This window comes from Cydia pomonella, chromosome 16, assembly GCF_033807575.1.
Source record: "Cydia pomonella isolate Wapato2018A chromosome 16, ilCydPomo1, whole genome shotgun sequence".
Lineage (NCBI taxonomy): Eukaryota > Metazoa > Arthropoda > Insecta > Lepidoptera > Tortricidae > Cydia > Cydia pomonella.
In genome coordinates, this window is record NC_084718.1 from 19,039,512 (window position 1) to 19,064,453 (window position 24,942).

At 38.4% G+C, this 24,942-nt stretch overlaps 2 protein-coding genes across 3 annotated transcripts in view; one reads left to right on the forward strand and one right to left on the reverse strand.

The window, feature by feature from the left end:
• Positions 1–24,942, reverse strand: part of LOC133526386 (ankyrin repeat domain-containing protein 6) — a 261,125-nt gene that overhangs the window by 86,385 nt on the left and 149,798 nt on the right. The window lies entirely within an intron of this gene.
• On the forward strand, positions 763–23,108 carry LOC133526602 (uncharacterized). The gene is made up of 14 exons (XM_061863292.1): positions 763–800; positions 1,856–2,082; positions 12,038–12,146; positions 12,630–12,812; positions 14,207–14,366; positions 14,912–15,037; positions 15,698–15,803; positions 18,202–18,342; positions 18,676–18,787; positions 19,011–19,171; positions 19,475–19,555; positions 20,599–20,681; positions 20,874–20,999; positions 22,262–23,108. The coding sequence occupies exons 1-14, from the start codon at positions 763–765 to the stop codon at positions 22,364–22,366; spliced, it is 1,758 nt and encodes a 585-aa protein (XP_061719276.1). The 3' UTR covers positions 22,367–23,108.

Consider the following 24,942-nt stretch of genomic DNA (forward strand, 5'->3'; position numbering starts at 1 on the left):
TACGTTTGTATGGAGAACCAAGCTTGCTGGGGTAAGATCGAACCCAGTTTCCTGGGTTAAGATCGAATCCGGGTCCTAAAAAATAGTAGTATTTTTGCTTTTGGAATTTGGTTACTTTACCTTTAATTACCGTTTACTTCCTAAACTTTCTAGTAGGTACACCAATTAAAATCGATTCGGGGTAATTACCTGGAATAAAAAAAATAAATTAGTAACAGGTAACATCAAATGTGAAAAATAAGGATAACAGTGTTACACTTAGAGTAATTAACATTATTAGGTAGTTTTAATTTTAGGTTGCATTTTATTATAGTTTTGTTATTAAATTAGTTTAAATTTAGCTTTAATTTCAACTGATATAAAAGTTAGTTGCGAACCCAATATACGAAGGAAGGAAGAAACTTAATGCGTATTGTGTTATGTCAGTAGGTATTGCAAAGGCAATAAAGGTAATCTAGCTTAAAATACAAAACACACACAATACAAATTGTGACATCAAAATCACTACACCTTATAACCCCCCGTCCCCGTCTGTTTGTGATACACTCAAAAATTACTGAACGGATTTTCATGCGGTTTTCACGTTTTTTCATGCGGGTTTAGAGTGATTCTTGAGGAAGGTTTAAGTGTATGATTTGTTAAGGTTTTGTAAGTCGGGGCGGGTCGCTAGATATATGTATCTAAATGATGTCAGTGTCCCGTGCGTCTCACTCTCGCCAATTTATGTAGGTACAGACAGGCGAATAGGAGAAAAATGCACAGATGGACAAGCAACTGACGTATCATTTTGATGTCACAATGTGAGTTTGAATTGGCTTCTAAAGTTATTTTGTAAACATTCATTTAGCATCGGATGTTTATGAAGTTGTTATTTATAATAACATTCCTGTGGAGTAGTCGTTTCGTTAAATCAGTGCGGTGCTAAAGTATATACCAAAATAATTGACTTTTCTTTGCAAAGTAAAAATTAAACATTGTGTTTTTAAATAAATTATATTATGTTATGTTTGCGCTCTGAACACATGTACTGGGCGAATATTTTAATATAAAATAGAATAACAAAAACAAAACGCAAGGACGGAAAAGCAATGAACTATGGACATAGACTGGACAAGATTACAATTACTGACAATATTATGTTTTCAAAGTAAGTTATATAAAATCTGTAATTTTAGCTAGACTAGATAAAATTGTATATGTATAACCAATGAAAATACAATTCGTTTTTTTAATATGCGACGATTACAAATATTTGTATTCGTTGCATCACTAGCAAATTTTATATGGAAAAATTCAATACGGCTTAATCTGTCTGCGGGAAATTTCGTACATAAGCGCCTTTTTTTTTTAAATATTATACGACATTATTACACAAATTGACTAAGTCCCACAGTAAGCTCAATAAGGCTTGTATTGAGGGTACTTAAACAACGATATATATAATTTATAAATACTTAAATACATAGAAAACACTCATGACTCAGGAACAAATATCCATGCTCATCACACGAATAAATGCCCTTACCAGGATTTGAACCCGGGACCATCAGCTTCGTAGGCAGGGTCACTACCCACTAGGCCAAACCGGTCGTCAAATTTTTTTTAAAACAATAGTACACGATTTTCAACTTCACCGACAAAGAAGCGCTTGTTTTTAGTTTCAGCAGTCAAAAGCAGATCTCTATTTCCTACGGGTGTAAAGAAAAAAACGTCAAACGCAATTTCCCGCAGACGGATTTGGCCGTATTGAATTTTTCCTTATAAAATTTATTAGTGACGCAACGAATACAAATGTGAATATGAATATTCGTATTTTAAGATTATTAAAGTAGGTAAGTAACATCTGACTTGTTAGTTTTGTACGAGTATGCGCACCGGGTGCACATTGTATTAATAAGGTAACTGCCAAGGAAAATTTACTAAAATGTCTTCAACCAAAATATTGTCGGGTTGCAGTTTGTATCGCGATCAAATGGGACAAGATTCGTTGCTCGTTCGACCGGCAGCCCGTCCAAGAAGGATTGCTACCCGAAGAACAGGTTGGACGCTATCCTTGGCTAGGCGTTATCCAGTATGACTTCTGTACGTATCTGTTTTCAATGAAATGAAGCACATCAGAGTAACGTAAATGTCCCAGCTGGACACTGTCCCACAAATAATTAAGGACGCGGTTGTTTTATGCGATTAACGCAGCGTTAGACGCGATGCGTTTGTCGCACAACCCTACATTGTTTTGTTTTACGCAGCGGTAAGCGCGTTGTCATTTTTCCTACATTCCGTTGATCGCATAAATCAACCACGCGCTTTAAAAGCATTAAAATAAATTGATATTGTCGAATATCTTTGTAATCATAACGTTAATCTATTTTTAATATGAATGAAAATAACACTCAAAGACGTTATGTGCTGCATTTCGAGTGGCATATGGTTTTATTAAAGAGATTATATTACAAGTAGTATTTTCCCGAAGGATTATTTGAAATCCCTGGTGCGGTTTAAGATCAAGTTTTATTTACAATAACAATATACATAATGGATATATATAGAGGCTTACTATATAACTAGCTTAAATCTAAAATAGGCCCTTGAGGCATTGTACCAAGGATGTTGGCGGCATTTCCTCGTTGTATCGCACATTTTTCAAAATAAACAAATAACCCAAAAATCTCCCACGCACACGCACACACACACATGCTCACGCACGCACGCACGCTCTGAATTATTGAATATACGCATTTAATGTGAAATTGTTATAATGTATTATGAAATAAAGTTTGTAAATATGTACCTAGTTTATTTCGGAAACAGCTATTGTAAACCTCCAACGGAAGAGCAGGGTTTCCTGACACAGATGTATTACATCAATCTACTAGGAAATTCCAGCCATTATATTATAATTGTAGTTTATTTGTTACCCAAATAAACATTTTCCATTTTTTATTTCATCGCAATACTCATACGTTGTGCGAGGAAGCCGCCTGCTGTGTGGTTTCACGGCATCGGCACTAAAATTCGAGCCTCTATGGTTATTAATACAGAGACACATTTTAAATATTTGATGATAGGCAGCAGGAGGTTTGGATTGTAATGATCTGAAATTTTAAATATAGTCTGTCAAAGCAGCATGTGAAAGTTATCGAATAAAATTTGAATTTTACGCCTTTTCTACTGATAAAGTTGTTTGACAGGCAATAATTTTATTATTGATCTTATTTGTGCTTGCAGTCTACGCCGGAAAGATGCGTTATGCGCTCACCGGCGCCGTGCGTATCCACCCTTGGTACGCACTTGCACCTGCTGAAGATGTCTTTAAAATTGACCGCGACACCATCTCGTAAGTATCTAATCACTTTTCCCGTAATCCTTATTGAAATGTATATATTGGTGGAGGTAAGGAATTCAATTTCCATGTACCAAAAAGTGTCCGACAAAAAACCTTAAATAGGTGGCGCTACAATACCTAGAATATTAAAAAAAATATCAAATCATAGACAGCGCACTACACTTCGTCAATAACGCCTAGGTTCTTAGCTACTCTAGCGCTACTGTGAAGAGATTTGGAACTATTATTTATAGCTGACAGCTGGACACTTTTGCAACAGCTGTGCCTATGAAGATTGTATTCCTTACCTGCACCTTCCATATTGAAATGGATTCTTTGTTTTAGAATTCTTGAGTATAGTTTCACAGTTCAAAAGAAGATTTCCGTCATTTGGGCCAAAAATGATCCTTTTCTATAAATTTGTAGATTATATTTTACAAATTTGTATTTTACCATTTGTATTTGACACCTACAATGTAAGACTACCTATATGAAAAGTATAATTGAAAATGAAGAAAATCCTTTGATGTTTTCCCTAATTAACTGACAGTTATTATTTTCATAAATATTTACTCATTTGGTGAAACGAAACGTATTTAAAATGTTTAGATTGGTCTAAAAACGTTTGATAGTGTTAGACCGAAATAACACAGCGTTAATATTTATTTTTAAATTTAATGTCAATAAAATTAAGTACAAACTCTGCTTTCAAAAATTGTTTTGGCAGGTTTACATTCTTAGCCAACGACAGATTCCGAAGAGGATCTCTACCACTAATGTAAATTTATTCGATAGCGTGACGTGACCTACGCGTTTGCGTTGTCTCATTTTGTATAAATTTACACTAGGGCTTCTGAATGGATTTTCCTTTTTAATCTCCTGGTAATACATATTTGCTTAGGTTAACGAAGTATACACTTAAATTGGATAAAATCATAACGGATCCAGAAGAGCAGGCATTAGCCTCCAAAATCTTCGATAAGAATAACAGAAACGTATCGCGCGTATTTCTTCCAGCATCAGAACTTCTTGACAAAAACTCAGTATCGGCCCGATTCGAAGAATGATATACGATAACGATAAGTTCAGGTTTAGATAAGTTCTCATTTAGATAACGTTTGTAGTCGTATAATGGAATGGACAGAAGCAGCTCGATTCGGGCAACCAATGTCACTTTGACGTTAGAAATATCGTAGATAGATCTTATTGGGATCACAGCGGAATCGAAATAAACGTCAATTTTGACATGTCGTTTAGTTATCGATCTTCTAATTGGGCCGTAGATTACACTAAATGTTCTTCTGACAGGAACAGCACTCACTTCGTAGTATGGCACAGCGCCGAGGTGAAGTACTACATGGGAGTACTTGACTACATACTGCACTACGAGTTCACTACCAACGTTACATTTGCGACCTTGGCCATGATGGTACTGATTCCGGACAAACCCAACAAACTGGGACATGCTGGTAGGTCTTTCTGTCTCATCCCTTATTGCTGAGGATTGCGACCATATGTGGTTTGTCTCAATTTTGTGCGGTCATAAGTCATGCTCATGGTTACATCTTTATAGCGTTCGACCATCTCATACGTGCCCCATCTCGAGCACCTTTGCCATTCTTTCACCCTAAAAAGATATGTTTCTCCACATGATGCGTTGGAAACTGCATAATATGTCTGGTATCTATAAAAAATTCTAAAATATAATGTAATAATTCTAAATAATTGGACAGAAGAGATGCTCAGAGAGTTTGATCCTTCTGAGGCCTCGAATGGGTAAACCCTGATGACGGGTTTCCTTGGGAATAGGTAAATAAATTGCCAGTTTAATCATAATGAGATATTATATTAGACTATCTGTTGTCCAAAGTACTCATACATATGCTCCACGAGAAAAACGAATCGTGTGAATTGGCTTGACGCTGACAGCTGACACCGTCATATAATTGTGGAAAACAAACGATGTATCGATGTGACATATTTCACTAGTGACTGCGTATCTTACTTTTTATGCATTTCTCTCGTACTGCCTTATGAGTGCAAGCGAGATATATAAAAAGACGCAAGCGAATATGTCATCAGTGTCAAACTCGTGGTAAGGCTAGCAGCGTCAAACGAATCTGCTAGGAGTGTTTTATCGTGGTCGAGGCATATGAGGTAGTGAAACTAGTGAATTCGTGAAAATACTTTTTAGAAATATTTTTTAAAAATGTACAGTACTTAGCTGTAGATCAACAAATTCAACAATATCTATCTTTTCCTTTCTAGGACCCGCTTTGCCCATCTGCCTGCCCGCCAAAGGATCCGGCGCATTTACAAACTTCTACGTTGTCAGAATATCAGATGGTATACATTCACTTGTATGAAATTTTAATCAATTAGATTATTTTTATTATACTTCGTTTTATAGCATTAGAAAGAACGTCGTAGAAGTAAGCTTACGGTTCCAAATCGTGCACTTCTTAGCAGAGCAAGCACAACACACCTCGAATACAGCCTCACCAACACTCCAGCTAAGCTACCGGTCGCCTTCGCCGCGGCCCCGACACTTGGCCCCACTCAAACGGTATCACCAGGGGTCGTGGGGTTGGGTAACGATCGGGAGCGAAGAGCTGGCCTACACTAGCATCCTCCAAAGGACGTGCAATTGACCTCCCCCATCGATGGGGAGCGACCCGCCACAGCCGCTACAGCCGAAAAGCGGAAGCGGCCACTTCCAGGGAGGTATCGAATGATATTCATCAATTGTGCACTTTTTGCAATAAATATTGAAGTAAATTAAAATTATTATAAGTATTGACCATGCTACATTAAAAATTCCATGATTAATAACAATTAAAGATCCTGATAAAAGCTGCACGCTTACTTCTATGGAGTTCATTCTAATGTAAAAAAGATTAATAACCATACATTTCTATTCATTCAGTTACAGGCGAGTTGAGGAAAGAAGTGATAAAAGTGGACCCCGTTCATGTAGATGATTGTCAAGCATTTTATAAAAAAGCCGAGGTAAGTGTGCTTACATCCATAATTTTGTATCTGAATATTGCATTGAACTTCTTTAAAAATCAGTCATGGACTGTCAGAGTCAAACACATTTCGGAAAAAAATCGAAAAAAAAAATAACTTGAACTTTGCGATGTTTACATCAGGAAAAACACGAACGAGCCAACCATATCAAATAAAAACCGGTCAAGTGCGAGTTTTTTTTACTCGCGCACCGAGGGTTCCGTACAAACTTAGCATTATCTCGTATACAGGCATAAGACTTCTGAACAGAAGTACCTATACTAAGTATATTTGTGTACAGCGCCATCTATCGGCGATGAAATGCACGTATGTTGGTTTATCGAGGATAATTCTCTATCATGTGAACCGATTTCAAAACTTGATCTTTTATTTGAAAAAAGGTGTATTTAATGTAATCTCATAGAAATTTCAGGTGTAATAAACACACGTAAAGTTGGTTAAATTGCAAACTGAATTCTGAAAGGTTTTTTATTAATAAAAAAGAAAATTACCAAGATAGAGGGCTGATTATATTTTTCCTGTAAAATTTATAGTAATGTTAACATTATGTAAAAATTTCATAATTTTTCGTCGGTAAACTTCGGAGATATGGGGGGTTGGAACGGTATTTTTTTTTCACATTTTCATTCATAAATCATTTGTTTTTCTCTTTGAAAAAAAAAAGAAAAAAATGTTTTGGAATGAACAATTTGAGCTCTTTACTCTTACGGAAAGTACCCTATTAATTTTGATTCCCCGGAGAGTGTCGAAATATACGTTTTATGGGGCATTTTTATGTAATTGCCGTAATTTTTAAAACGTTCATTTAGAAGTTTGATTTTCGCAGCATCAAGGTACTGTAGACTTCAGCATATGTATTTTAAACTCGATACCTCTACGTGTTCCCGAGATAAAGTGTCTTGACAAATAGATGGAGAGACAGACAGACAACAACGGGTTCCGTTTTTTTCCTTTTGAGGTACGGAACCCTATAAGACAGACTAGGCGTCATATATTTTAATTAAAGTTTCTTTCTCTAGTTGGATTACAAAATGATGGCGCCAACGCATATGCTCTGCGCATTGGCGTCCGCGCACGATGCGCAGCCCTGCGTTTGGGATGGCGGCGCGCTGCTAGTCTCTCGCGAGTCGGAATTATATTGGACACTGGTAAGTACCTAATTAAAATTGTCTAGTTCCCGTGAAATTGAAATGTGTCTAAAAAACTGCTATCAATACAATACATTACAATATCAATTCCACATCAATACAATACAATAGACCCAGACAGGTTGAAAAAATCATGAAAAATAAGTTTTTCATTAGTTTTGCTTTAAAAAAAACGTTCAGTATATAGTTGTTTTACATTTTATTTGCTGCTGCTACTCTAGCACATATTATCGAAACTTATATGTACCTACTTACGAGTAGGTCCTACGGGACATACGGTATTTTTTCGAGGCTGTGGTGTGAGTTAAAACTAGCGATAGTTTTTGACATTTTGATATTCAAACCTTAATGGAAGACGGAAAGTATTTTTTCACCACACCAGCTGGTAAAGGCTCTCTTGATTGTCCGAAAACTGATGAGAGTTGCATTTTATCCACAGGTGTGGCAAAGTAATTGAATGAAAATTTTGTTTTCTTATGTTGGCTAGTGTCATTTTAAATGATGAATTTGAATGATAAATATTTAATGGCATAATGTCGCCCATTTGGATTTGATTTGGTTTGATTTTGTGTAATGTTTTAAATTAGATTTTTCCTCGCGTTGGTGAGGTGAAAACTTCTATTTCACTCGGTGGCAAAATTTGTTTAACCCTTGGCCCCGCAACTGACTTTTCGAAGATTCCAATTTTCTTACCATTGAACCTTGGTTCAACTTTGGAATCTTTCGCTTGCTCGGGTATCAATATAAGCACGAGCGGTTAAAAAACTACTTTGCCCCCTTGTAAAACAAATAACTTATTGCTTTGTCTTCGACGATTTTTTAGACTTTTATTTGTTTCCAGTTAGGTTTCAGCTCCCGCGGTCCTGGCTGCGGCGCGCCAGCGCGTTTCGTCAACGTGAACAGCAACATGGAATGGATCGACGCTCAGATAGCCGCAGCGTCTTATTATCAATGTGAAGACTGTCTGTACCAGTGCTGCAATGCTGTTTATGCTCCTTCAGCTCGGGGGAACAAAACGTTGCCTTTTATATAAAGGATCGCCTCCGTTTTTAGGGTTTCGTAGTCACCTAGAAACCCTTATAGTTTCGCCATGTCCGTCTGTGCGTCCGTCCGCGGTTTTGCTCCGTGATCGTTAGTGCTAGAAAGCTGCACATCTGCATGAATACATTAATTAATTAATTATGTATAGCGACAGAACAGTAAAATAAAAACTATACAAATAATTTTAGGTACTAGGACCCAATATTGTGGGGTATTGTTGGATAGGTCTTTCAAAACCCATTTTTTATATACTACGTCAGTGGTAAACAAGCATACGGCCCGCTGGATGGTAAGCGATCACCGTAGCATATGGACGCCTACAACTCCAGAAGAGTTACATGCGCGTTGCCGACCCTAACACTCCGCACCCTCGTTGAGTTCTAGCAACATTACTCACCGGCAGGAACACAACACTATGAGTAAGGTCTATTGTTATTTGGGTGCGGTTTTCTGTAAGGTGGAGGTACTTCCCCAGTTGGGCTCTGCTCTAGATCTGGAATGACATCCGCTGTCCTGTGCCCTACCACACAAAGCGAGATGACATTTACAGTGCCCATACCTCTCTTTTGGACGTAGTTTAAGGACATATCCGGGTCCTCAAGGCGGGTTTTTACAAGCTTTTATTTAACTTGCAATGTAACCATGTATGTTCCCGTATTCCGATGAAACTGAAAATTTGCATACGTGTGTAAGTCGGGTGACAATGCAATATTATGGTACCATCGAGCTGATCTGATGATGGAGAGAGGAGGTAGTCATAGGAACTCAGTGATAAAACAACGCAACCTAATTTGTTTGGGGTGTTAGAATTGTCTCAATGGGTATTAGTTGCACGTGGAATGACATGTACAGTCAGCGAAAAGATTGTACCTAAAATGATTTATTTGCCAAAAACTTATTTACTATGAATGTGACTTATAATTTGCGCTGTCATGATTAAGTCCCATCTAAGGGTTGGGGAATATTTTTTTCATTACTCATAAGTACTCTGAAAGAGGGTCATTGTTGTTCTAAAAATTGTGCAGAAAATGATACTTTTCTGCACTAGAGCATTTTACTTTCCAAGTACGATTATTTTCATTTTTTTACGAAAAGCCATTGGAATTTAGTTTTAAATGGATTCTGATATTTAACTCCTCATTCCATAAATAACTATAATTTTAACTAAATGTTTAATTGAAACTACCCTCAAGAAATGCTATAAACAATTATACTTAGTGTTAAAAAAAACACATGTATTTTACTTCCCTTGTATTCGAAATGAAAAGTAGAGTGATTAACTCTGGTGAAAGGCATCATTTCAGCCTCGAACTATCGGACTAAGCTACCTCGGCAGGAATGGAAATTGGAATTAGGAAACCATTAATCAATACTACGCTAGAATAGACTAAATAGGATGTTATGAGGGAAATCATTCGAAAGAATAAGAAAACAGTAAGTGTATCTTCCGCATACATTTAGTTTTGTAAACCATCGACGCCAAACGGTTGCAGTCAGTGTAGAAGACATTATTGTGGTGTCATATTTCTGAGGAGTGTGAAACTTGACGTGTCGTGTTTCCTATAGATAACGATAGATTTTGGATCATGGTTATAAACCGGAATTAATGCAATTTATTATTTGTACAGTAAAGAACAAGTGTGTAATATGAAATTGTTTGAAATTAAAGTGATTTTAGTTGTGGCGTGCATGGAACGTAAGTTTGTTTCATTATTACGTCTTATTAAGTAAAGTGACGGTGAGGTAAGGTAATCTCTATGTACCAAAAAGTGTCCGTCAAAAAAACTTAAATATAAGGCGCTACAATACCTAGAATACCTGAAAAAAAAACCAAATAATTGACAGCGCACTTCACTCGTCAATAACGCCTAGGTTCTTAGCTGCTCTAGCGCTACTCTGGAGAGATTTGGAACCATTATTTATAGCTGACAGCTAGACACTTTTGCAACAGTTCTATGGAGATTGTATTCCTTGCCTCTACTTTCCATATTATTAAGTTTTTATGACGATAAAAAGTATAAGATTCAACCGTTAAGCTTAAAAATATTATTTTCTACTCCAGCACTTTTATTTGTCAGTTAAATGACTGCCAGTTATGTATATCGACATCAACTTCGGCGCGCGGCCAGGCGGGGACCCTAAAAGCAGTGTTCTTAGGAATATTCATACAATATTATGCAACTGTTGGTTTGTTTTAATTTTGACTTCTAGGCAAAGATATACAAATCAATATTTATTTGATTTCATGTATAATTTTAGGTGTTTGCTGCTGTCTTAGAAAAAATATTCAAAGTGTATTAATATCAAATTTAACATAAAAATAAATAACACTGCTAATTTTTTAAATATTTTTCATTTGTATCTATTGTTGTTGTTGTGCGTTTGTATTTTTTTGCTTGTGTTTTTTTCTTTGTCTTTTTATCGGAAAGTATGGATGCACCTTAAAATCAATACTTTGAATCCGCTGGATTTGTTTATGTTAAGTTGCACATTAATACACCCTGACTCATCGTCCCACAATTAAAATAAAATAAAATAAAATAAATATTTTAATGATAAAAAATATAGCTTCGACGATATAAGGATATACTTAATTAATTTTATTTAATATTATCTCTATAACGGCAGCTAATTTGTTAGCACCTTATATACGAGAAGATCGCACACGTGAAAAAACCGAATGGACCTCGCGCCGTGGACGGTCGTCTCGTATATGGTTAAACCGTATGCGAGAAAATATCGAATCGAATAGTCGCCGTGTGAACCTAGCCTTAGAAACACCGGTGCAAGTGCAAGGGTTACAATTTTAGGGGATCTGCATACTGTTTCTCTCGCCTGAGCAAAGTAATGTTTCTCTTACCCAACCTGATCTTATGTTCTTTCAGTATGCTGTAGTTTCGATTGGGATAAAATCCGTTGCTCCATGGACCGTGTGCCTGTGCAGCCGGGGCTTCTGCCTCCTGATCAGATAGGACGGTTCCCCTGGATGGGGGTCATACAACACGATTTCTGTATGTATTACCACGTTTTGTATGTATTAAAACATATTGGTTTAATCCATATGAATAAGCAGACTTTTTCAACTCAGGGAAACATTAAATCTTACTAGGAATTATTTTGTCCCGAAGCATTGATGAAATAATTAGTGCATGGCACTGACCTACGATTATCACAAATCAAAATACATTTTTGCTGCAATTCTGGCCTTCCTCTTAAATTTTTTAAATTTTGCTCCTATAAAGAAAGTTTGCCCGCCACTGACGTAGAAGGTCAATATGGATAAGTATGGCATACGGGTAAGAGCGGTCTACATGTTGCGACCTGTTTACTCAATGATTACTGTTTATTTGAAGCCAGCCACACTTATACCGAAACCCCACATATCCATATTGACAGAACACCTAACCGTTCCTCATATAGATCAGAACATTGGAGGGTCATAGGACCCTGTTACAATTTTCCAATAACAATTATAGAAACGTTTTTCTCATGGCAGACTCGGCAGATACGATGCGTTACAGCATCACTGGAGCTGTGCTCATACATCCCGAATATGCACTTGCGCCAGCCGAGGACATGGCTAAAATCGACAAAGACATCCTCAGGTAAGATATTCATGTAATAGCAGCTTTCTACATAGGATTAGTGTATTCAGGTAATCCCTTATAGCAGCGTGCATAAACTGTAGAGAGCACAGAAGAAAGACCTCAGATTTTTGGCGCTAGGTGTAAATATGATGTTTATGCTTCCAATGTAGCCCGCAAGATGGCAGAAAACGTGCGAGAACGGTAGATGGCAGCATTTTCTTTGGCGTGAATTATCAATGTACATGTTTATGTTTCCGATTCAGGCCACAAGATGGCAGACCCTCCAACGCCCACGGTCCCTATAGATTTATAGACTATCTATGATGGTGAATATGCAGCAACACCGAATAGTTTGTATATGAATTACAATTCCATTTTCAAAAGCATTTATTTTTGAGATAGCGCTATTTAACTTCGAATATTAGTACTGGTTGTTTTTAAAGCAAAAGTCTAAAGGATTTAGGCTTAAAATGAAAACATGCTTTTTTACTTTTTCCTCAGGAATAGCACATACTTCATAGTGTGGTACAGTCCCACGGTAAAATACACCATGGGCGTGGAGAGTTACAATCTAAACAAAGAGTACGAGACCTTGACGTATGCTACCACTGCTCTCGTCAAAATAGTCAGAGACAGGACCATCGAGCTGGGAGACCCAGGCAAGTCCTTTTTCCCATGTTTCATGCCTTAAAATGTCTTATCGGAGAAATTTGTTGCCTGTCAATTTAACGCTTGTTTTCTTGGGAATTTATGGAGCTTTTCTGCAATCAATACGATACTTTGATGCTCAAAAGGGAATCTATATTTAGAAGACTTTCCGAAATTGAGGAGATTGTACTTATATCTTAGTACCGCCAGCTTCAAAAAAGACCAAAGGGCCAAAGTGACCAAAAGACGCCTTTGTTACAGTCGTTAGATTTGTAGCTGGCCCGGAGCGGCTAATCCTTTGCCTATTTTTAGCTAAAACCACGCGTGCACGTAGTGACCTACGTGCAAAAAAAGGATCCGATCACTTTAACCGGTTATTGAATTACAACTCCTATGGTAATTGAAATAAGATACAAAATGAACAAATGGAAAGATAATTTGCGATTTCGTGTGTGGTCCCTCTACGGTTACTGAGTGCCGGCGAGTCGTACGCTACCGAACCAGTCTGAAATGTGTTCTCGATATGTGGAACAAAGGCGCGTTATCGGAGACCGCACCTACACTGGTTTTTTGAGTATTGGACTAGCCTGCGCTCAGGTGCCAATTATAATTATACGACCCTTTTTTTGCAGGTAGTGGCACGCGCGGTTTTAGTTAACAATAGACAAAAGATTAGCCGCTCCGGGCCAGCTTCAAATCGAACGACTATACCATAGAAATTGGGTTGTGTTCCGATATATTTGGTCACTTAAGGTGTCACTATCTGTTTGACGCAAAATCCACTTGGCATTATAACCTTCCAATTTCAGGTCCAATCATGCAAATATGCATGCCTATTAAGGGAAGCAGTAGTTTTGGAAATATTTACGCCATTAAAATAACAGATGGTAAGTGTCATTGATATATGTACTTTACTGTTTGAAAATAATGACGACTGCGCTGGAGTACCTTGATTTAATATTTAAATTATCGACAGTGTATTTTTGTATAAAACTGTCTTCGGTATAATTGCGTCTCTACCTATTTTTGTATTTAATTTACTTATACAATGTAGTTTTATTTGTCTGGACAGAGTATGGAGAATTCCAGAAAGAAGTAATCACAATGGATATCGTCGACGTCAAGAATTGCGATTTATATGATGAAAAAGCAGAGGTAACAATAATAATATATTCTTTATTGTGCACCACATAATGAAAAGGGAATACAGAAGAACACACATTACATTAGGTAACAACAGGTGGTCTTATCGTTCAAAAGCGATCTCTTCCAGGCAACCCTTAGATAATAATATATTCAGTGCGTAAACTTTCGGAATTAGAGAATAATCTACATTAGCTTTAAAAGTTCGTGATGTAATATTCTGCAATGAAATTTTAAAGCAAGTGTTTTATTTTTTGTATAAGTGAATAATGGAAATCCTTTCTGAGAGCCCTAGGCGGTTATCACTATCACACAGTCGCCGCATTTCGTTGTGAAGTGCCGAGCGACGAATTCGCGTGCGGCGACGACAGTACGATGCTGCGGTTTGCTCCGATATCTCGTTGTCCGCCCGGATCTGCGGTGCGTGATGTCTATGAGAGAAAATGCGTACGTTACTATGGAGATCGGTGTAGCATATGGCATATCCTGCGGCTCGTACCACATCTCCGTCCGAAAGCGCGAATCGTCGTGCGATTCGCACCTTCGAGCTTCTCACGAAGAGGCGGAGCCAGTGTGTTATACCATGCGGTTTTTACAACGTTTCGTACAAAGTTAAAAGTGTTAAAACCCGCAGCACCGGACGTCGCTCCGAAGGGCCATCCCTGATGAGGGACAACTGTTTACCATCATTATCATCATTTTATTTTATGCTTGTAGAAAATTTAAAGTATCAACATTGTAAATATCCAAACAGAAAAACCATTTAAATCCAGACTTCGTTTTCATTGCAACACATAGGAGTAGTTAAAACAGTCTGGCTCAATCAATGTTGGCCGAACGTTAATTAGAATTTACTATTAACCATTACAAATTGAACCGTAATCTGTAACGGACGGTTACAGTTTACGGTTCAATTTGTAATGGTTAGTTGTCAATTCTAATTAACGTTCGGCCAATACTGGACGTAACCATGGACGAAAGTTATCTTTCAGCCGGAGCATAAGATGCTGGTGCCGACGTACCCAATCTGCGCGTCGGCACAGGGCGTGCATTTCACTTGCTTCATGGAGTCGGGCTCCGTGCTCGTCTCGAGAGACTCCAACGAGTATTGGACCTTGGTAAGTCGCTATAGAGTATAATAAAAAGATTTGTTTAGCGCATAAACAACACAATATGGGAGTCCCCCAGGACTCTATACTTGGTCCATTGTTATTTATTATTTACAGTGCAGATATAATAAAAACGATTAAATACTGCAAATACCACTTATATGCAGATGACGTCCAACTGTACTTTTCAACCCATCCTGGTAACCTAGCCGAAGCAATTCACAAAATTAATGCGGATCTGGAAAGTATATCCACTTGGACTGATAAAAATGGATTATTGCTGAACCACCTTAAATAAAGTTCATGATATTAGGTTCCAAGTCACAAAGGTCAAAAATGTTGGATCTTGACCCTAAAATAAGTATAAGAGGTTCATTCATAGAACGAGTGGAGGAGGCTAGAAACCTAGGGCTCGTGATTGACAGCCAGTTGCGGTTCGAAAAACATGTGAGAGAGTTGGTCAAGTCGTGCTTTTTTCGCCTGAAGGTCTTATATCAAATTCGAAACCTCTCAAGTTTTTTTTTTTTTTAATCTGTTTGTTTTGTTTTTGTCTGTTTGTTTTGTTTGTGTTGTGTGTTTAAGTGAGGAAGTACGTAAGATTCTATGCGAATCACTAGTTCTCTCCAAACTAAATTATGGTATAGCGAAGAGTCTCGACCAACTATATAGACTCTCGCTAAGTGGTTGGATCAAAAGGGTCAGATGCAAAAGGCGGTAGTCTTGGACACGGCATGGATGGTCCACCGGTTCCTCTCTCTGCAGCCCATGACCACCGGTACCTTGGGCCTTGCCCCGCTGCCAACGTCACCCTAGGTTAGATTTTTTATAATGTGTTTATATATCTTTTTTATGTTATAGGTAAACTACCTTATTTAAGAAGAATAATAAAGAAAGGAATTATTGTTGTGTAGTTAGGTTTCGGCGTACGTGGACCCAACTGTGCGGCGCCTGCGCGTTTTATCTACCTCATGAGCCAGATGGAGTGGATCGAGTCACAAATAAAGTAAGGGGTTCTAAAAGATTTGTATACTGTAGTGATTTATTTATGTTTGCGTTTAGAAGGAAAATTCTTGTGTTAAATAAATATGTGAACAGTAGGTAAAACTGTTTTTTTTTTTGATATTTTAACCACAGTGACAATAAATTGTATCACATTATTAAAATCGAGTTTAATCTTTATAAGCAACACCTAATTAAATTGGTCGTTTTTGGTGTCCAATGGAAATTTTAATAAAACTAGCGGCCCACCCTGACCTCGCGCGGGTTACACAAATTATACACCGAAACCTACCTCAAGAATCACTCTATTAATAAGTGAAAGCCGCATGAAAATTCGTACAGTAGTTTTTGAGTTTATCGCGAACATACATACGAGTACATACAGACAGACAGAGGAGGCGGGGGACTTTGTTTTATAAGGTGTAGTTTTAATATTAAAAAAGTTTTAAGGTATCTCCCTACAATACGTTCAGATACATACAGTATGTATCTGAACGTATAGCAATTAATCAAACCCGTTAACGTTTAGGTCATACAGAGCATCTTTTACTATGGGACCAACCCCGAAATCACGAATAAAAATTGACTCTCCCTTAGGAAATTTCAACATCAAACCAGTAAAAGGGTTGGTCTCATAGTACAAGTTGCTTAGTATGCCCTATTAAAAATTTACGGGTTTAAGTAATTGCTTTACGTTCAGATACATACTGTATAATCATGCAATATGGGTAAAAATGTGGTTTTCTCGATTCGGATTCTAATGGCCACTTTTCGACACTACGTGAGTGGATTAAGTATTTATCGGAAAATATTATGAATCTGTACCCCTACTGTAAATTTATTCGATGGCGTAACGTGACGTAGGCGTTTGCGTTAAGTCTCATTTTGTATGGGATTTTGAGTTACCAAAACGTTCTGCTTGGCGCGCTGTTTCTAACGCGCGTCACGTTACGCCATCGAATAAATTTACACTAGGGGCTCTGAAATAAAAACGTGAGGAGCAAGTAATAATAAGAAAAACCAATATAATAGGTTTTTAGTAGATGATTAAGGTGCACTAAGCAAAAACTTACAGGAATTCTTTTAATGCAAATAAATAGAATAGTAAAATAGTTGGCTTATTATCTTGTTAACGAAACGAGTGCACAGATTTTTAAAGTCAAGATGTATTTGACATCTGTGGAGTTGGAGCGGGCGTCCATTGGCTGTAGTGCGTTTCCCACTAGGCGAGCCGAATGCTTATTTACCAATGCCATTGACGTAATACAAGAACAGTACGTTGTGTCTGATGCCATAGTTCACGCCAATTATATTGAAATTACATTGAAACCAAGCAATAACAGTTGTCTGGTGTAATTGTAAACTTTGAAAGGAAATCTCACGAATATTTGAAAATGTTGAGAGTAAACATCATTTGTTTAATAAACTATCGACAGACATCCACTTCCAATCGAGCTCGCCAGTCAGGAAGAAGATGTGGTTCAAAGAAGAGTTAAAAGGAAGTTTGAATTTTGTGTAAATATGCGTTAATTTAATGTATAACTTCTGTGAAACAATAAAAACGAGCGTTATGGAAATAATGGATAAGATTATAATGTCTTTGGCCATCCTTTATATTCAAAGTAAGTCCCATAGTTTTTTTACGTTTCTCATTACAATCTGGATTAAAACTATTTTAAATATATTAAGCTTATATCATACAGCTTCTAAGAAGTAAAAGGTTTGATGCTTGGGGTCCAACAAGAAAATAAGGCTTAAGGCCTTTCCACCGATGCAGAGATAAGCGGATATGAGCGGAAACATGCGGAAATCAATCTTGATAAATAGTGTTCGTCAGTGTTGGCCGAACGTTAATTAGAATTGGTCATATAGGAAATTAGCTATTACAAATTGAACCGTAAACTGTAGGCGTCCGTTACGGTTTCCGGTTCAATTTGTAATGGTTAATTTTCATTATGGGCAATTCTAATTGACGTTCGGCCAACAATGGTATTCGTTGTAATCCAGCGAAGCGGAGAAGGCAAACATCGTCGGTATTGCTTGATCTCCGCCTAAGTTGAAAGGCAGCCTTGAAGTTCATTTTATCGTATGATGACCATGGGAAAGAAGCATAGCGCCAACATATAAAAACTCTTTCATAATGTGCAATACTGCCTACAGTTTGTGTGTTCCAGCTTCCGAAACCATTAAATGGAATAAAGTACGGTGTTCAGTAGACCGTGCCCCGATAGTAGAAGGAGTGGTATCCCCAGACCAGATGGGACGGTTTCCCTGGCTTGGAGTTATACAGCATGACTTCTGTACGTACTCGTCAGGTTAGGCCTGCTAATTTGAAGGTTCGGAGCCTACCTTTAGTCTAGTATGCTTAAACACTGATCAGTGTATCCTTACTTTCAACTTTAGCATGTCAAAAATTAATTTTATGTTTTGAACAGCCGATTTGACAGCAGCATACAAAAGGTCAAGCTTATTAGTCTTATTACAAAAGAATATTAGCGTTGCAAGTTGTAAAAACCGCAATTGCAACATTATGATATGTATTTAGTTGAAAGTATCACATTGAAATTCAGTTTCCTAGATTTCATTGAAAAATCTAATGAGTCTTAAGTGGCGGTTCGGTAAATGCTTCATTAAGTTTTTAATTACAGACTTATACGGTAAAAAGCGGTCGTTCAGCGTGACGGGTGCGGTGCGGATCCATGCATCCTATGCACTTGCACCTGCCGAGGATATGGCTATGATAAACAGAAAAACCATCTCGTAAGTTTTAGGGTATCAAGTGCTAGTAATAGTCTATAAACCGGTAGGCCAAAAACAAAGTAACTGACAGCTTATTTAACAAAATTGGCTGGTGTCAATAATATACTCTCTTCGGACGCATTTAGCCATTCGTCTACCAAGCGATTAGAATTACGTTCGTATGGACATTGGACATTTAATTGTTTTGTACTTTTACAACAGAGTTCATGTTTTATTTCGGTAGCAACACCACGCATTTTATTGTGTGGCATAGTGCAGACCTGAAGTATTCCATTGGTGTAGAAGACTACATCATGCATCCCGAGTACGAAGACCGGAGGACCTATGCCACCACTGCGCTTGTTGAGCTCATGATTGTGGAATCCAACCAGGTTGGACACCCAGGTAAAATGCGTACTCTTTATTTTTTTAAAGGTGAAGTAACAACCAACTATACTTAATCCTTTTCTTTCGAATTCTCGTAGTTTTCTTTGGCTTTTTATTGTTTTAACTGTCCCTACATGAGGGAGCAGCAATATATGTCCCTCTGCGGACTCAGCCCCCCTCCTAGTTTACTGCCTGGCTATGCCCTTGTGTCCCTACCTAACTATGTGTAGTGATTTAGCGATCTAAAAAGGCCCTGCGCATAATATAGTAATATTATATTCTGCCAACATGCCTTGAATGTAATGTGTGTTATGGTTGCAGCTCCAGTCTTGCCTATTTGTTTGCCCGCCAAGAACCATCCTTCTTTTGACAAGATCTATGTCGTAAAAATGACTACCGGAGGTGAGTATAGATGAGAAAAACCATAAAATGGTCGATCTAGAAAATTAAATAAAATAAAAGCGGGATTGGTTTTGTCTGGAGAATTGCTTTTATAGTATGTGCAAAAGAATTAAAACCTATTGCTTTCTTCCTCAACTGAAAGATTTGTTAGTTAATTATAAGCAGTGATCGGTTTTTTGGATTCGACATGGGGTGAACGACCTCAATCATTATGTTAGTATGGATATGCCCCGGGAATCCGGGCTTTATGTTGTTAGAAAAGGCAAAAAAATACAATGTGCTTATTTTATTACACTTTAAAATATCTAAGTAGCTGATAGACGAGTACTTACTCACCGTTCTTTTGTCTAAATCGAACAAATGAGCACAAGTGTTTATACTGACAGCTCATTTGCTGCCTCCAGAGCGGCACATTTTGTACCGTTTGGATAAAAGTTCGGCGAGTAAGTACGCGTGTCTATCAGCTAATATATGGTTACTACGGGTTAATTGTTTGAATAAATGAATTCGTTATCAAAAAGTCAATTACACTTCTTTCAACTGAGAGGTAGTTTGAGAAAAACAATGTCCACAATGTCAAATGGTTTTATTGCTCACCAAAAATAATTAGAACTGAAATCCAGAGAAAATAATGAAATGTCAATGTCAAGATTTTGAAGTATTTTTTCCATCATGACAGATATATAAACTAATACTTTGTGGAGGTTTTAATATATTTTGTTTTAAATAAAATGTTGAGATTAGGAAAAGTATAAAAGTTTTTGTCTCAACTGGTTGCCATGTAAAAGTAAAAAAATCCTTAGAGATAATTTAAATTGTTTTATTTTTGTACGGTTTGTTCGGTATCGTGGGAAACTGTCGTATCTATATTAACTTTTCTACTTGATATCCCGCGAGGGAGAATCCAAATAACCGATCACTGATTATAAGACATGTCAAAACATGTCTCAGTTCAAAAACTGCGTAGATGGCTCTGGTATAAGTTTGTCAGGGATTTTGTAACTAAGAGTTAATATTAACAATAATCTCATTTTATGTGACAGATGATGGCCAGATTCTGAAGGAGATAATCTCAATGATTGCCATTGACAACAAAGACTGCGATATATTCTATGAAAAGGCTGAGGTATCTTGTCTAGTTTTTTTACATAATTTTGCTTAAAATCCAATTCGACTAAAAATACGCTACACTCTTTTAATCTGGAGGTGACCGTATTGCTAAAACTTTAACTATGACTACTAAAACACTGTTCTCGTGTTTGTTTCGATCGACCATTGGGTTAAAAACGCCATCTATAACGTCAGTGGTTTGCTACAGCTGGACTTCAAGATGATGTTGCCCTCGCAGCCGATTTGCGCGACCACCCTCGAGCAACAACCGGCTTGTATATGGGACGGTGGAGCTGTGCTGGTCACAAGAGAGCCGGATAGCTATTGGACACTGGTAAGAACTTCAAGATGATGTTGCCCTCGCAGTCGATGCATTCACCCTCGAAGAACAGCCGGTCTGCATGTGGGACGGCGGCGCTGTACTGGTCACAAGAGAGCCGGATAGTTATTGGACACTGGTAAGAACTTCAAGATGATGTTGCTCTCGCAGTCCATGCATTCACCCTCGAAGAACAGCCGGCCTGCATGTGGGACGGCGGCGCTGTACTGGTCACAAGAGAGCCGGATAGCTATTGGACACTGGTAAGAACTTCAAGATGATGTTGCTCTCGCAGTCCATGCATTCACCCTCGAACAACAGCTGGCCTGTATGTGGGACGGCGGCGCTGTACTGGTCACAAGAGAGCCGGATAGCTATTGGGCACTGGTAAGAACTTCAAGATGATGTTGCCCTTGCAGTCGATGCATTCACCCTCGAAGAACAGCCGGCCTGCATGTGGGACGGCGGCGCTGTACTGGTCACAAGAGAGCCGGATAGCTATTGGACACTGGTAAGAACTTCAAGATGATGTTGCCATCGCAGTCGATGCATTCACCCTTGAAGAACAGCCGGCCTGCATGTGGGACGGCGATGCTCTCTGGGTCACTAGAGCCGAATAGCTATTGGACACTGGTATAAACGTTAAGAAGCGTGGTTTATAATGAGTGTAAGCTCATTTCACGCTATGAGTAACTGCGCATCATGCATCCGCGCCCCCGCGATACATCGAAAGATGCTTCCAGGCGTATTTTGAGCAGGTTATGAATTAGATCTGGATTAGTTATATATTGTATGATCTGTTAGTGTCAAAAGTGACGTTTTTGGTCGAAGAAATCGGAATACGTCTGAACTTCCCGATACCGTGGCGATTTTGCACCGAGTTTTAAATCGAGTGCTAATATCAATCGGGCTTCTTTCTTCTTATGTGCCAAACATTTGATGAAATCTAATTGCACGGAGTGCACAACCCAGACACAAGACCTATCTAAAGAAAGATTTTCTATAATTCTCTCTTGTTTATTTAGTCCTCTACACAAGCCCAACTCAAGTCAAAACTGATTAGAGTCAGGCTAAGCTAACTCTGCTGCGTGTTTGATAGCATAGATTGTGGGAGTGTTATTATAAACGTCAAACTTCTATGGAATTATGACGTTTAAAATTATACTTGCACAGATTGTGCTATCAAACACGCTGCAGAGTTAGCTTTTAGCCTGATTCCAGTAGGTTTGTGTTGTGCCATTTTAGTTATGTATTTATCTCATGTACCTATGTTATAGTTAGGTTTCGGGGTGCGCGGGCCGGGCTGCGGAGCGCCGGCGCGATTTGTCGACGTTCAGAGCCAGCTGTTGTGGATCGACCCTCAGGTCAGCGCTACTACTTAAACTGAGGACTTAAGTAGATTGCAATCCGGACATCTAGTGTTCAAAAATCCGGATTTTTCTAGGATCCGTTTTAAACCCCAGATTGTAAAGTCTTAATCCAAATTTGTTTAACAATGCAAAAAATAGAGCAAAACTCACTGGCCAGAAACCAAATCGTATTTTTTCAACTCAATTTGGCAGCGTTTTAAAAGTTAAGCCGAACCGCGCAAAGACCCTTTCCACTTGTAATTACTGCCTATTTGGTGCGCTAATCAAATCATTCTATATTGAACTGCCATTAAGGGATAGACCAGAGGTTGGCAAACTTTTGCAAAGAAGAGTCAGCCGAAGTAGAACGCACCAGTTCTAGGAATCTCAATAAGTGTTTGTTTTGGATGGTTTGAAGATCATGCGTACCCCCAAAGACGTTGGCGTTCTTCAGCCGAGGTTTGCCGACCCCTGGCTTAGACAGAGGCAGTAAATTGAAATATTCGAATTCGAACACTTTAGATACAATAGAATTTACCATGGACCTGATATAGCAATTATAACTTTACCATACTATTAAAATCCGGACGAACAATTTGACGGTATCTTAAATCTACGCAGGTACTACCCCACCCCACCCCGGCCAGTAGAGATTTGAATACACTTGCTTTGTGAGAATGCACTGAGGGTATTTTATATTGTTAATTATAGTATATATTATATAACAAGTTGTATTTAATTCAATGACGCAATGCAAATAAATTTATGAATGTAATTTGTGTTTCAATTTTGACTTTTGTTCAACGATATTGACGGTTAGTTTAGGCTTAGCCTAAGATTGCCGGCGCGCGCGACGTATGATAATCGATCAACGCGCCCACTGAGGTGGAGGGGTGATTCCCCATGAGTCGAGTCCGAGCCCGGACAGCCGCTGGCGAGGTTCCGGAAGAATACTTCGACGTTCCTGGGACCTCGTCCTATAGCAGTGTTGGCCGAAACGTTAATGCGATTGACAATTAACCATTATAAAATTGAACCGTAAATTGTAACCGTCCGTTCCGGTTTACGGTTCAATTTGTAATGGTTATTGGTCAATTCTAATTAACGTTCGGCCAATACTGGGCGTAACGATGGATGAAAGTTATCTTTCAGCCGGAGCATAAGATGCTGGTGCCGACGTACCCAATCTGCGCGTCGGCACAGGGCGTGCATTTCACTTGCTTCATGGAGTCGGGCGCCGTGCTCGTCTCGAGAGACACTAGAACTGAGGCGACAACAGAGGGGTTTTAGTGGGTAAACTATGGGTCTCATCAGCCTACATGGGAGTCCCATTTCCACTCTAAAAAAAGGCTAAGTTTTAAACTGCAGAAGCATTGCTGTTGCAGCGTTGCCGCGGGCAATGTTACTGTCAAACTCCTTGATAAAGTAAAATGACGGATCGAACGTTGTAATTTTCTCTCTTTTATTTTATTATTTATTCACATATTATTTTAATCTTACCAGTTGATATATCACACACCACGAAATACTGCGATAGAGAAACAAACTTTGAAGCCGTCCGCGCAAACTTGTCAAGACGTTTGATGAGTTTGAACGCCACAAAAGTACTGACCTGAAACAATAAAATTAAACGATTAAATTTTTAAATACACTACCTACCTAGAAGAAATGCGATTTGTTACTAGGTATATGTATGTATGAATGTATGTATATACTTTATTGTACATAGAAATAAAAACACGAAAAACACAGTTACAGAGTAAATTAAATACAACAAAGGCGAACTTATCCCTGTATGGGATCTCTTCCAGTTAACCTTTGAGGAAATGAGTAAAACAGAAGTAACGGTGAATGAATGACAAACACAAACAAAAATGTACAATCACTCAAATTAATGAAATGCACGTTTTGAATACGGAGTCGGAGGCGCGGGTGCACTTCGCGAGCGCACGCACACGGGTGCCATTGTAGGTAAAATCCGTCGCACGCGTCCGCGCCAGTTAGCGTTGCTCATACCTTTCCGCTCTGTGCAACCGCGCTAGCTAGAAGAGACGCTAACGAAGGTTTTCCATTCTGATCATTGTAGAAGAGATCCGGTATTTATGAAGGGTAAAGAAACTTATATGGTAACATTTTTTTTTTGTACTACGTCGGTGGCAATCAAGCATACGGCCCGCGTGATGGTAAGCAGTCTCCGTAGCCTATGTACGCCTGCAACTCCAGAGGAGAGATACTTTTGACGTCCTGTTTACTCCGGTAATATTAATGCTGTCTGAACTTACCTCATTATGTCGTTCGTATTTCCTACTCCCAAGTCAGAATGCCTACCACGAACCACGTTCGACGAGTTGCCTCCCTGTCACACTTACGTACGAATTTACATGTGCGACAGAGAGGCAACACGTCGAACGTGGTTCGCGGTAGGCCCTCAGGAGGGCCGTAAGTGGGCACCACTCGACACGTGTTCAGAAGCGTGGGCATATAATCGGACAGCTTTATTCGCTCTGTCGAAACTTTAACATACATTTGATTGTTTATGTTAATTCTGTGTTATGTCTGGTAGATTAATTTACATAAAGACAGATCATTAGTAGCTTATATTTTGAATA